Raw genomic sequence first — 13,042 nt, 5'->3', positions numbered from 1 at the left:
CTTGGGCATGGATTTTTTAATATCATTTTTTCCTGCAAAATGTGAAATTTATTTTGAGAGGAGGAAAGAAAATACCCCCAGGGTTACCACATTCTCCATTGCTCCCAGAACCTTTCCTGTGGAAGAAACTGAGTTCCAAAAGGAAAGTTTTCCTGAAAATGTTGATATTCTGTTTTAGATTCCAAGATATTCATAAAAAATTTACCTAAAGTTGAACTGACTTATCGGTTCCACTCCTCCACTACGCAATTAAAGGTCCTGAATTAAAATGAAAGACAATTGTTAAGCTAACGAATGTTTATTTGTTACAGTTTACATTAAATACTGTACATTGTTTCTCAATACGTGGGAATGGGTCACAAAAATTTATCTAGAAAAAAAATTATAATTCTCAAAAACAAATAAAAAGAGCAAAAGCGTAAATTTACATTGGAACTAAAATTTTTCCACTCCTTGGAAATTGGTTATCTTCATTTTCGGGTTGTCTTTGTTCGATACAAAATTATAATAATCAGGGACTTAGTTGATTATTGAGGCGGTGTGGTAAAATGAAGGGGATTCGTCGTTCATTGCCAGAGGGCAAGGATCCGTCGATTTTTTGTCTACATGATTTTTATTCAATTGTTCATTTTGTTCAGCTGATTTGATGGGAGAAATGCTCCATTGTTCTTGTTCTCTGTTATCTGGGGGTTCGTCGGGGCTCGAGGCATCACCTCTCGCTGCTCCAGTAGCTTTTGCCAATTACTTCTGAAAAAGAGAGCAGAATTATTCGTTGATCAAGTGGTTATCCAGCCAATGAGCAATTGGAAAAACCAACAATTGAATGATTTTTTAATATTTTTTCCAACTTCAGTCATTAATAAAAAATGATTATTAATAATGAGATAAATCAATAATTAATCAAGTGAATTATGTTAATTTGAATCATTAACAGATTTTTCCACGTAAATTCATTACAAGGTCACAATCAATTGTTTATGTTCGCTAAAATTAAATATTAATTGTAATTTGAAAAAAATAATGTAATTATTTCTCACATTTTTTCAATATAACTATTCGTTCATCAGATAATTATCCAGAAAATGAGTAATTGAAAAAACCAAGAATTCAATGTTTTTAAATATTTTTTTTCCAATTTCACTCATTAATAAACATTGATTATTGATAATGAGATGAATTAATATATAATAAAGTGAATTATGTTAATTTACCATAATTTAACGTAAGAATTTACTAAATGATCATAAAAATTTAAAACACAAAAACCTTTCTCTCCGTAAACATTCATTACATATTTAAACAATCATTGGTTCATGTTCTTTAAAATTATTTATGTTCTTTTAATTTAATTAAGAAGTAATTCAAGAGTATTCACCTGAAATTACGAGTTATAGACAATGTTAAAAACAATGAATTTATAACAGTCAAATTTGGAACTTCAATTGTTGATTAATATAATTACCAGGAGTAGGACTGATTGACCCCTTCCCAGCGCGATTGTTAGCTGGACTGCGACTTCTCGAGTAACTTCTACTGTAGCTTCTTCTCCCCCGGCCATTTCTCTCGCGACTGTAACTGCGACTCCGACTCCTGGAGTAACTTCGGTCTTTAGCGCCTCGAGGACCGCCTCTGATACGCCATCGATTCCTCCCACCTGAAGACAAAAAAAATTATTCGATCAGCTTATTGATCGCTCGCTCCCATTACGGCTGGACTGGAGTGGCACGGACGAAAAAATTTAATAGAAAAACCTATCGAATTCGTTAGAAAATTCTGTTTAATTTCTATTGAACTGTTCTATTAGTTTTTGGCCGAATCTACTGAAATGTTATATAGAAAATTTTCAGTAGAAAAAGTCAATAGAATTCAATTTTTCTGTATAACTTATTCTATTGAGATATTTTCTGTAGAATTTCCTCGGCTCAAATTTTCCAAGTTTTTTCGTTTGATTTTCTTGATGAGAAGAAAAGAAAAATAGAATGAAAAAAGCTTAGAAAATTTGAGTTGAGCAAATTCTATATAAAATATATGAAAAGAATAAGTTATATTAAAAAATCGAATTCTGTTGACTTTCTATTGAATGTTTTCTATTGAACATGTCAATAGAATCATCCAATAACTAATAGAAAGTTTAATAGAAATTTAATCGCATTTTCTAACGAATTCGCTAGGTTTTTCTATTAATTTTTTTCGTGCGTGGGGTGTGACTCATTACGGGTCGAACCAACAACTTCCCGACCAATTCCCATTTTTCAATTTATTAGAAAAAAAGCAAATTTTGACATTTCTATCCGAATTCCGAGTAAACGGCTGAGATAATTTTGCTCAGCATCCAATCAAAATCGAATGACATATAGATGCATCGATCGTACCATAAAAATCACATTTCATCACTATTCTCGGTAAAATTGTTGAATTTTTGAAACAAGTTGTATTATTTATTTATAAGAGGGAAATATTTGAAAAAATATCAATATTTTGCGAAATTTAATTTAGATAATACTGACTGGCTATGAATTTTTTCAATTTTTTCCCATGCAATTTAGTTGAAAAATTAAAAAACTGAAAATATCCAAAAGTACAGCGTAGCCCGCTCGAAGGGTAGAGCTACTTTAACCAGAACGTTTCTATTCATAGTAAATTACGTTTAGAATGCCTTTCAAATTTTAATCTTCAAAATTAAAGTTTATGCTACTTTAAGACCGAAACGTGAGATTGAAATTTTTTTAAAACTATGCAAGTTCCCTATTCTCTGAAACTCGCTAAAAATGTCGAAAAAAAATGCTCAGCACATTCTAATTACCTCTCTGACGTCCATAATTACTCCCCCGACTGTCCGCAAGCTCCAGTAGCTTCGGATTAATAACTTGGTTGGCCTCCTTGAGTACTTGAATCAGATCATTCGCTTTGTTGGAATTATTCGGTGTAAAAAACGTATACGCAGTTCCGGTCTTCTGTCTACGACCAGTACGTCCAATTCGATGTACATAGTCTTCAGAACACGATGGATAGTCAAAGTTTATAACAAACTTGACGTCTTCAACGTCTGAAATGTACAAAAATCAGTTACAAGAAAAATACCACTCAAACATACATCGTGTATTGTGTTTTGCATGTTTATCGAATAACTTTAATATCTCAGGAAAATTAATTTACTGTTATGACATCGCGTTCGCTTCCTATTCACATCACAAAGGGATCAATGCATTTCGATAATCAAAAGAATTTCAATCTCTTTAATTCATCAGTGGAATCATAAACTGCAGTCTCTCACAGAGACAATTTGAGAATCATAAATATTTTTCAAGACCACAGCTTACGACTTTATAATCTACTCTTTATTAAATTAAAAAACCAAAAGTGACATGAGAAAGACAAGAGTTTTCAAGTGAAATCGTAAAACGTGAGGTGTTGATATTCCATTTTTGCTGAGGATATGAGAGGAAAAAGCCCTTCAATGGAATGTACTTCCGAAACACTGCACTTTTGGAATTTTTTTCATCGCAACGGGCGATAAATTCCGTTTGATTGGGGGTTTTAAGGTTCAATGGAATGTAGTACGAGTGAAATAATCGATTAGCCAGAATAAACAATTAAGATGAGAATGCTTAGAGTTGATGCAAAACACCAATTTCGTAAATACACACAAGCAAAATAAATAGAACACTGCAATAAATCCATTTGATCATGACAAATGTGAAAAATTATGAAGTGTCCATTGCACCCCATCATCCCCTATCCCGTTGAAAGAGCCCAAAATTGAATTTCCCAAGAACCAACTTCAAATCAGAAGCCCTCCCATCTTCATATCCTCATTCACGCCTCTACCCCAAGAACAAGTGATTTCAGGAGAAAATGTCATACCAAAATGGCCTTTCGCAAATTCCCCTGAAGCCCCTCATCCCCAAGATGAACAGCAATACCAAAAATATTAAAAATCAGTACCAAAGCGGTAAAACGGTTCAAGTAGATTTTGACTATTGGCCAATTTTCAACGAATATCTCGAAATCTAGGGGAGGTAGCACAATTTTTGTCATCACCTTTTTTGTAGCCCTCAATTCGCTCTACAAAAAAGGTCATTATGAAAATTTCGTTATCTCCCTTAAATTCGGAGATATTCCCTGAAGATTCAGACAAGGGCTAAATCGACTTAAGGGGAAACGGAGCACTTGGGTATATGAACTTTTAGAATTGTGTTTTCTTCTACAATTATTATTTTTTATTTCTGAAACTACTTCATTGACTCAACAATGCAATGATCGAGTCGATAAAGTAGTTTCATAGCTAAAAATTGATAAATGTAGGAGAAAACACAATTTTAAAAATTCATTTAGACACAGGGGTTCTGTTTCCTCTTAAGGGGAGACTGCGGTGAGATTTGAAAGTCGCTGGGTATTATAGAGAGGATTGTAAAAGTTTATAATGTGTTGTAGGTGAAAAAAAAGAACTCCGAGATTTTCGGAAGGTTCTAAAGGGTCAAAACGAGTCAAAATCAACAAAAACGTCCTAGTGCCCCCATTCTCGACTGATTGAGCTGAAATTTGACTTACACACAGTTAAAATATGTATAAATATTGATTTTTTATATGTATTCATATTTTTTCACCCCAGTAGTACTCCCTAATTTGTTATAATGCGGGCGAAATCCAAGTAAATACTATTTTAATGAATTATGAATTCAAATTTCACCACGGGATCCTCTTGAGATAATCTGCATAACCCGAGAGAGTATACATCAGATGAATAAAATAAAGATAATACATCCCTTCATATACCAAAAGTCACCCAATGGCTCTTATACTAAGAAAAAAAGTTATTTTTACCAAATATCCATTTATTTGAGAGAAGTATTTATTTTTTTCAATACCGCATTTCTCCAGTCAAGTCATTCCTAGGCGATTCTCATTAGGCTTCAATTATGGCAATTATACTGCTCTAGAAGATGATAATGTTAGTTATGACCTTGAATGAACTCCCTCAATAATTATGAACTTTAAAGAATTAATCGAAATTCTTCGCTCTAGAAAATCAGAGATTTAGGAAAACTGAATAATCATTGGAGTTCATCCGAGGTCATGTGCAACATAGTCATCCTCTAGAGTAATATGATTGTCATAATTGAAACCCGATCAGGCTCGCTTGGGAATGACTCGATTGGAGAAATACGATTAAAAAGAAAAAATCGCTTCTTCAAGTAAATGAATATTTGGCAAAAATAGGGGAACGTGGGGCAAAATGAAACAGTCGAAAACCGACTGTTTGAGGCAATTCAAGTAGAAAAAGATTTTATTAACTGTTATCAACTTTTCGGTTATTAACTTTTTTTTATTATTAGCAGTACTGATGAGAATAATAAATTTCCATTCAGTAGAATGGAAAATTACTGAGAAGTTTTGACGCCAGAAGATTTTGCCAATGGACTCATTGAAAAGAAAATGAAACAGCAAAATCCAAACTCTGTGGATAAAATTAGTGAAAATTATAAATATTGTCGTCTCGATATATTGTAAGAAATATATGAAACACATTCGGGAGTTTCGAATGAGGAGAGAACATAGACTCAGTGATGACGAGGTCTTAGTTTGGCTCCTGAAGGGTCAGAAGGGGACAAGCAGAAGTTTTGAAAAATTATGAATGAATAATCAAAAAAAAGTAGAAAAAATTCTTATTTTTTTCAAAGAGCATTCTTAATCTATATTCAGAATAAGTTGAATAACAAGAAATTGAAAAATGTATCTGATTTACGTTAACATATGGCGGCCTGTCACCCAATATCATGCAGGGGGAAGACTGATTTCGTAAATCTTTTCCCACACTGCACAGAGACATTTATTACGGAAAAGGCTCTTTGAAAAAAGTTGTAATATTTTGGAGAATTTTTTAATCACCCTTTTATCACATAAAAATGTCAAATGACCACATACCACTGTTTTGAAAATTGAGATACCTAGCTGTCACTTCCCATGAGGAGTTAGTGTTTTGTTATCCACCATGGAAAATGACAGCTAATAGATAATTTGCAACTGCCAATCAGATATTTGTAATTTCCACTTTTTTCAACTCATTCTGAAGCCCAATTAAAAACGCTCTTTGAAAAAGTTCAGAATTTTTCCTATTTTTTTATATCATTCTATCATAATTTTTGAGAATTTCTACATGATGTACCACTCAATTAACAATTTTGGATTACGAAAGATTAAAAAAATCCAGATAACATTCGAAAGATAGTACACCCGGGCCTTAATCTCTCAGTACAAGGCCGAGCGGAGACTTTCAAATTTCCCCGCAGTCTCCCCTTGAACCGTTTTACCGCTTGGCTACTGAAATCAACTTGTTGAATGACGTTTTACCACTGGACTCTTGTCATTGGGACGAAAAAACAACATTGACCAATAACTAAAAACTAAACCATAGATAATGTGTAAAAATTTGATTGGACTATGTTATAGCATACTAAATAAATGTCATCGGGCGAATTGTCGTGAGCAACGTACGGATGGCAGTCGCCAGGCTGTATTCGATTTAGCTCAGGTATCCATCAGCCTCGGCGTGCCCAATAATAGGTTGCTAATTGCAACCCCGTGTGTTTGTGTGGTTGTGTTAGTGAGGGATGGGAAACCACATCTCCACCATCCCCCACCAGACCCCATCTCCCACGTACGAGTAGAGACCTGGTATAAATCCCATCTAAGCAACAACAATACGCCTTCAATTTTCGTATCTCTTTCACTTTTCTCTTTCTTTTTTCACAACGAGAACTGATGACAAACTATTCGAGTCTCGTTCTCAACTCCACAATTACCAAATGACCTTGATAATTGTATTGCATCGATGATAATTCCAGCTCAGATGATTTAGGGATGAAACACGTTCGTTATATTACCTTCTCTCTCGTCTCTATCCCGTTATCATTAATGCTTATCCAGAGGTATTATTTTCACCCAGTGGTGGCTGAACCACCCGGTTTGTGACACACATCACTCTCTCTCTCTCTCTCGCCCTATCTCTCGCGAAGGCAATTGGACGTGTATAGAGGCACGCGCAGCAGCCACCGCAGACAATGCAAACTTGATGTTCGGTTAAAGCCATTATCAATCGCCTTGGGAAGACAGATCGGGATGTTTAATGCGGGCGTATGGATAAAACACACCGCTAACAAAATCCCGTACACCCAGGATATGATTGTATTCTCAGTGGCAATTTATACTTTCGTAGTTTTGCATTAACCGGCGTGGGCCTGCGCGCAATGTGCCTCTGCAATCCAAAAGAAATATCCAACCGATTTAGGCTTAGCATATATTTACTTTATTGTTTAGACAGTGATGGGCATTACTGAGTACATTAGCACTCAAGTGCGTGATTAAAGTACTGAGGGGGAGGGAGATGTACTTAGTAATTAGTCCTCCTTAAGTACAAGTATTGAGGTACTTGATAATGGTTACAAACGACGGAAAAAAAAGATGTTTTCAGAAAAATCTAGTCGAGTAGAATTTAAAAACAAGTGGGAAACAGGGAGGGAGATCAATCATTAGATTACTAATATTAGGAGAAGTTGCAACTTAAAATAATTAAAATTTACCTGTCTTCATTGAAATTTGAGAAATAGTTGAATAATTGATGATCTAAATTTTTCAATTTACTGCGAATTAAATAATTGATCACATGGAATTGTCAATGAACTACTGAGTAAATAATTCTAAAATTTATAAAAAGATTTTGCTTCTCGAACAAGTCTAGGCTTGATTAAAATTTAAAAAAAAATGGGAAACAAGGCTGGAGATCAATTATTAGATTACTAATTTTAGGAGAAGTTGCAATTTAAAATAATTAAAATTTACCTGTCTTCATTAAAATTTGAGAAATAGTTGAATAATTGATGATCTAAATTTTTCAATTTACTACGAATTAAATAATTGATCATATGGAATTGTCAATGAACTACTGAGTAAATAATTCTAAAATTTATAAAAAGATTTTGCTTTAACCGAATAATCGTCAGTCTTCCAAATGAAATTATTGATTGACAAAATAATTCGGAATTTGAATATTTAATAATTGATGATTAATTTAATAATTAAAAAATTGTTGGGTAATATTAACCAATGAACTGATTGGAGAGAAAAAAAATATGTTCTTGAACAAGTCTAGTATTGAATAAAATTTAAAAACAAATGGGAAACAAGGATGGACATCAATTGTTAGATTACTAATATAAGAGAAGTTATGCCTTAAAATAATTAAAATTTACCTGTCTTCATTGAAATTTTAAGAAATAGTTGAATAATTGATGATCTAAATTTTTCAATTTACTACGAATTCAATAATTGATAATATGGAATTGTCAATGAATTACTGAGTAAATAATTCTAAAATTTATAAAAAGATTTTGCTTTAACCGAATAATTGTCAGTCTTCCAAATGAAATTATTGATTGACAAAATAATTCGGAATTTGAATATTTAATAATTGATGATTAATTCAATAATTTAAAATTGTTGGGTAATATTAACCAATGGACTAATTCAAGAGAAAAAAAAATGTGCTCAAATAAGTCTAGTCTTGAGTCAATTTAAAAACAAGTGGGAAACAGGGATGGAGATCAATCATTAGATTATTAATATTAAGAGAAGTTGCAACTTAATTATTAATTAATTAATTAATTAAATGATTAAGGTTCACATATCTTCATTGAAATTTGAGAAACAATAAAATAATTGGTAACATTTGGGAAATTATCAAGCACTGAATACTCTGGCACTTAGTGCTAAGACCGAGAGGATGGATTAATTCCTAAGAACATGTCAAATTAGTACTTAAGGATTTCACAGGTATCAAGTACTCGTGTACTTGAGGATCTGGGACTCTGTAAACCTTAATTTGCCCATCACTGATTTTACCCAATTTTTAGTTTTTATATTTACGTTCTTAAGATACCTTTTCCATATTCAGGTGTTATCAAATAAAAATAATGAAAGTATCAGTGAAGACATTATAAATTAATTGGAAGAATTGTCAAAATAAAAAAGAATCAGATTTTACCGATCTTTTTCTTGTGCTTTGAACCATAAAAATTGGATAGAAAAAATTGTAAAAATTACGTAATTGAGCTAAATGTAATAAATAGAAGTTTGTAAAAATTATTTTGGCTTACCTAGTCCTCGTGCTGCCACGTCAGTTGCAACGAGAATTGGAGCTTTACCAGACCTGAAATCTGATACGAAGGAAAATTATGGCCAATGGTTCTAATAATAAAGGTGAGTGAGGTGGGAATATTTTACCTTGTAATACCCAATCCCTCTCTTGCTGGGTCTTGTCACCGTGAATGCAGACAGCTGGCCAACCATCACGTTTCATTTTACGGTTTATTTCCTCGACCCTACGCTTTGTTTCGATAAATACAATTGTTTTGTTCTCCTGCTCGGCCATTATCTCCTTCAGGAGTGTACTGAGTCTGAACAGAAAATTTTATCCGTAAAATGTAAATTGTTTTTTATATCTGTTGATAGCAAGTGGTATAGAATCAATTGGAGAGTAACGAAATTATTTCTGTTTTCTTTTTATTCATTTTATTATTTGAGATAATTTTATTGTCGGGATCTGTTTTTTTTAATATTGTGGGATCCACGAGAGACAGAGAAATTTTTCGTAGAGGGCTTCTTTTGCAGAGCAGAATGAGAGTTACAAAAGAGGTTTTCATGATAACTAACATCTTCGTGGAAAGTGTACAATAGGTTTTTAATGTGATATCTAATTTTGCTGAGGGTAAAAAATAAATTTATCAAATTCTTGTTAAACATTTTCGAGTACCAATTCATTTCGCCCTCAAATTTTATCAGTAAAATGTAAACTGTTGTTGATATCTGTTGATAGCTAGCGGTATAGAATCAATTGGAGAGTAACGAAATTATTTCTGTCTTTTTAAATTCGTTTTATTATTTGAGATAATTTTTTTGTCGGGATCTGCTTTTTTTAATACTGTGGAATCCACGAGAGATAGAGAAATTTTTTGGAGTGTACTTCTTTAGCAGAGTAGAATAAAAGTTACAAAAAATGATTTTATGGTAATGAAAATCTTCGCTTTAAAATGGTGTGAACATGGAATTCAGTAGCACAGTAGTAAAACTGTTTAAGTTGTTTTTGACTATTGGTCAGTTTTCAATGAATATCTCGGAATCTAATGCAGATAGCAAAATTTTGTTGGAACCTTTTTCGCAGCTCTTAAGTCGCTCTACAAAAAAGGTAATGAGAAAAATTTCGTTATCTCCTTTAGATTCGGAGATATTCCTCAAAAACTAAGCTGAAGGCTGAATCATTAACTTGCATTTTCCTCCCTATTGGATTTATCTCTCAATATTATTGAAAAGCGCTCTTTGAACAGTGTTCAATTTTTTATTGTACAACCATAATTTTGGGAGACTCCAGGGCTGTGTAAAAGTGAATGGCAATTGAAGAAAATTTCAGATTATCAAAATCCTTTCTTAAAAAAATAACAGGCAATATCTGGAAGGAATGGAGAAAGTAAGGCGGTTTTCATGACTACATTCTAGAAAGAATTGAATTGTAGTTATGATTAGAATCTTATTCAGTGAACCTAGGGATTAGAACAAGAGCAAATCATTTATTGTAATATGAAAATTTAACAGCTGACACAGTGGGACACATGATTCTCATCGATCGTATTGCTTTTTGCAATGAGAATGATCATAAACAATTAATTGAAAAAACGAAAATCAAACAATTAACAGAGAAAAGGGCATCAAGTGGTGGCATTGGTAAAAAAAATTAAGATCACGTCCGAAGAATAATACGCGACCATTAAATAAAAAATCACTCACTTGTTCTCCTTCTCATACTCCGCACAGACGTCAATAATCTGCAGAATATTGTGATTGGCAGACAACTGGAGAGACCCAACATTGATCTGTGAATAATCCTTCAAGAAATCCTCAGCAAGATTCTTCACCTCCTTCGGCCAAGTGGCCGACCACATGAGTGTCTGCCTGTCAGGTCTGATCTGCTCGATGATTTTCCTTATCTGTGGCTCGAAGCCCATGTCCAGCATCCTGTCAGCCTCATCCAGCACCAAATACGTGCACCTCTTGAGGTTCGTCCTCCCAGACTCGAGGAAATCCAGCAGTCGTCCAGGGGTTGCGATCACAATCTCCACCCCACCATCGAGGTCACGTGCCTGCGCTCCCTTCGGTGCTCCACCGTACAAACAAGTGTTCCTGATGCCAGAGGTGTGGCCGAAGTCGTCAGCAACTTGCTGAATCTGTTGAGCTAGTTCACGAGTTGGAGCTAGCACAAGGGCGATTGGTCCGTCCTTGCGCCCTAATTTCGGTTGACTGTTTATGTGAACGATCGCTGGGAGAATGTAGGAGAGGGTCTTTCCAGAGCCTGTTGATGCTATTCCGACCATGTCACGACCACTCAGGGCTATCGGCCAGCCTTGGGCTTGAATTGATGTTGGCTCTTTGAATCCTTGTCTCCTGTAACAAAATGGATCAATTAATTGTGGGAAATTTCAGGGAACATTAAAATCTCTCGATCAATTTCCTCCAACTTTTGTTTCGACGACAGTCTCAAAATAATCCGTCCATAAATTCTTGATTCAACTCCTTTCACTACTTCACCGGAGTTGCAATCGGAATCCAGTAGCGAAGTGGTAAAAGGAAATAAGTCAATCTTCACTATTGACCAGTTTTCAATCCATATTTCACACTCTGAGGGAGATAGCAAAATTGTTGTTATAATCTTTTTTGTGGAGTCGATTGAGTGCTACAATAAATGTAATTATGAAAATTTCGCTATCTCCCTTAGATTCGGAAATATTCCTCCAAAACTCAACTGGGAGACAAGTCGACTTATGTCCGTTTACCACTTCACTACTGAATTGTGTAATTAGAATGTGGGGATTTAAGCCCCGAGTAATATTGGGAAATAAACCAAATAGGTAGAAAATTGAAAGTTAATAATTTGATTATCTAATGGCTGTTAGGTCGTCATTTGTCGCAGTAGTCAATGGCTGTCAGATTCTTAGTTACGAGATAAATAATCCATTCTCTATTTCCTCTCTATCGGAATTATTTCTTAATCTTTATTAAAAACGCTCTTCGAAAATGTTCAGTTTTTCTTCTACTCTTTTGATTGTACAACCATAATTTAGGGATTCCTGCGTGATGTAAAATCCAATAAAAATTGTGAAAATGGAAAAACAATCGAGATAACGTTCGAAAGATAATCCACCTGGGCTTTACATCCTGTGGACAAGGGCTCAATGCAAAGCATAACATGTGTCAAAAAATGAAGGGACTCCCTTGTGTGTAGTACGCCATTTTGTGAAGAAAATATTGGGCTGGCGTTGCAGTATGCCTCACCCACAACAAAGGTTCCTTATTTTCTTACACATTTGATGTTTTGCATTAAGACATTGGGTTGTGCGCTGTCTAAGAAATCGTAATCCTCACATTCTATAATTCAGACTTGTAAATGGTTAACTTGTTGTGTGCAGTTCAACAGATACAATTTAAGATAATTCAACAATAAATTAAACATTTACAAGTTTGAATTGTTCAATGTGTGATTCAAATTGCGAAATGGTTAATGGAATGGTACATTACATTTTCATGCAATTCAGTATGCAAACCGACTTCATTATGTATATAATAAGGTATTAGCTGTGTGAACTTGGAGTCGAAGTTTGATAAATCGATTTTTTTTCTTATAGTATCGATTGTACTCCGTGAGTACCTGAACGTACCACATTCATTTTCGTTTGTACCGCGCATCCCTAGACGTAAGGGGTGCGGAAAAAATCGTGCAGCGTCGGAAATGAAGGTACGGAAAAAATGTTCATTAGCAAGGATTCAGCATGGATAGTACTTGTATGTACTATATTTTTCCATTTCATTTATCAACCGCTTCAATACTTTACCCGCTTCTAAAATCTTAAATGTATGAAGGACGTCAGGAAAACATACAGATAGCTTATAAATCGTTAGTACTCGTTTGTACCAACGAAAATGATTCATTATTATTATT

The 13,042-nt window shown here is 34.1% G+C and overlaps 1 protein-coding gene across 4 annotated transcripts in view; it reads right to left on the bottom strand.

Moving 5' to 3' along the window:
- Positions 1-282: 282 nt before the first annotated feature.
- Positions 283-13,042, bottom strand: part of LOC107037742 (probable ATP-dependent RNA helicase DDX17) — an 18,587-nt gene continuing 5,827 nt past the window's right edge. Inside the window, exons 3-8 of one of the 4 annotated variants that reach the window (XM_015256465.1) lie at positions 10,837-11,490; positions 9,280-9,452; positions 9,153-9,212; positions 2,804-3,046; positions 1,463-1,654; positions 283-747 (exon numbers count right to left, since the gene is read on the bottom strand). In XM_015256465.1, coding sequence (XP_015111951.1) covers positions 710-747; positions 1,463-1,654; positions 2,804-3,046; positions 9,153-9,212; positions 9,280-9,452; positions 10,837-11,490 — 1,360 coding nt within the window. In that variant the 3' untranslated portion in view covers positions 283-709. Of the gene's footprint in view, positions 748-1,462; positions 1,655-2,803; positions 3,047-6,455; positions 6,689-9,152; positions 9,213-9,279; positions 9,453-10,836; positions 11,491-13,042 lie in introns of those variants that run through there. The other 3 variants (XM_015256466.1, XM_015256467.1, XR_001460863.1) reach the window with 3 other exon arrangements.

The sequence above is a fragment of the Diachasma alloeum genome, unplaced genomic scaffold (genome assembly GCF_001412515.2).
Source record: "Diachasma alloeum isolate Michigan unplaced genomic scaffold, Dall2.0 Dall_scaffold_00269, whole genome shotgun sequence".
Classification (NCBI taxonomy): Eukaryota; Metazoa; Arthropoda; class Insecta; order Hymenoptera; family Braconidae; genus Diachasma; species Diachasma alloeum.
Note: the sequence above shows the minus strand (reverse complement) of the source record. Positions and strands in the feature narration are given on the sequence as shown.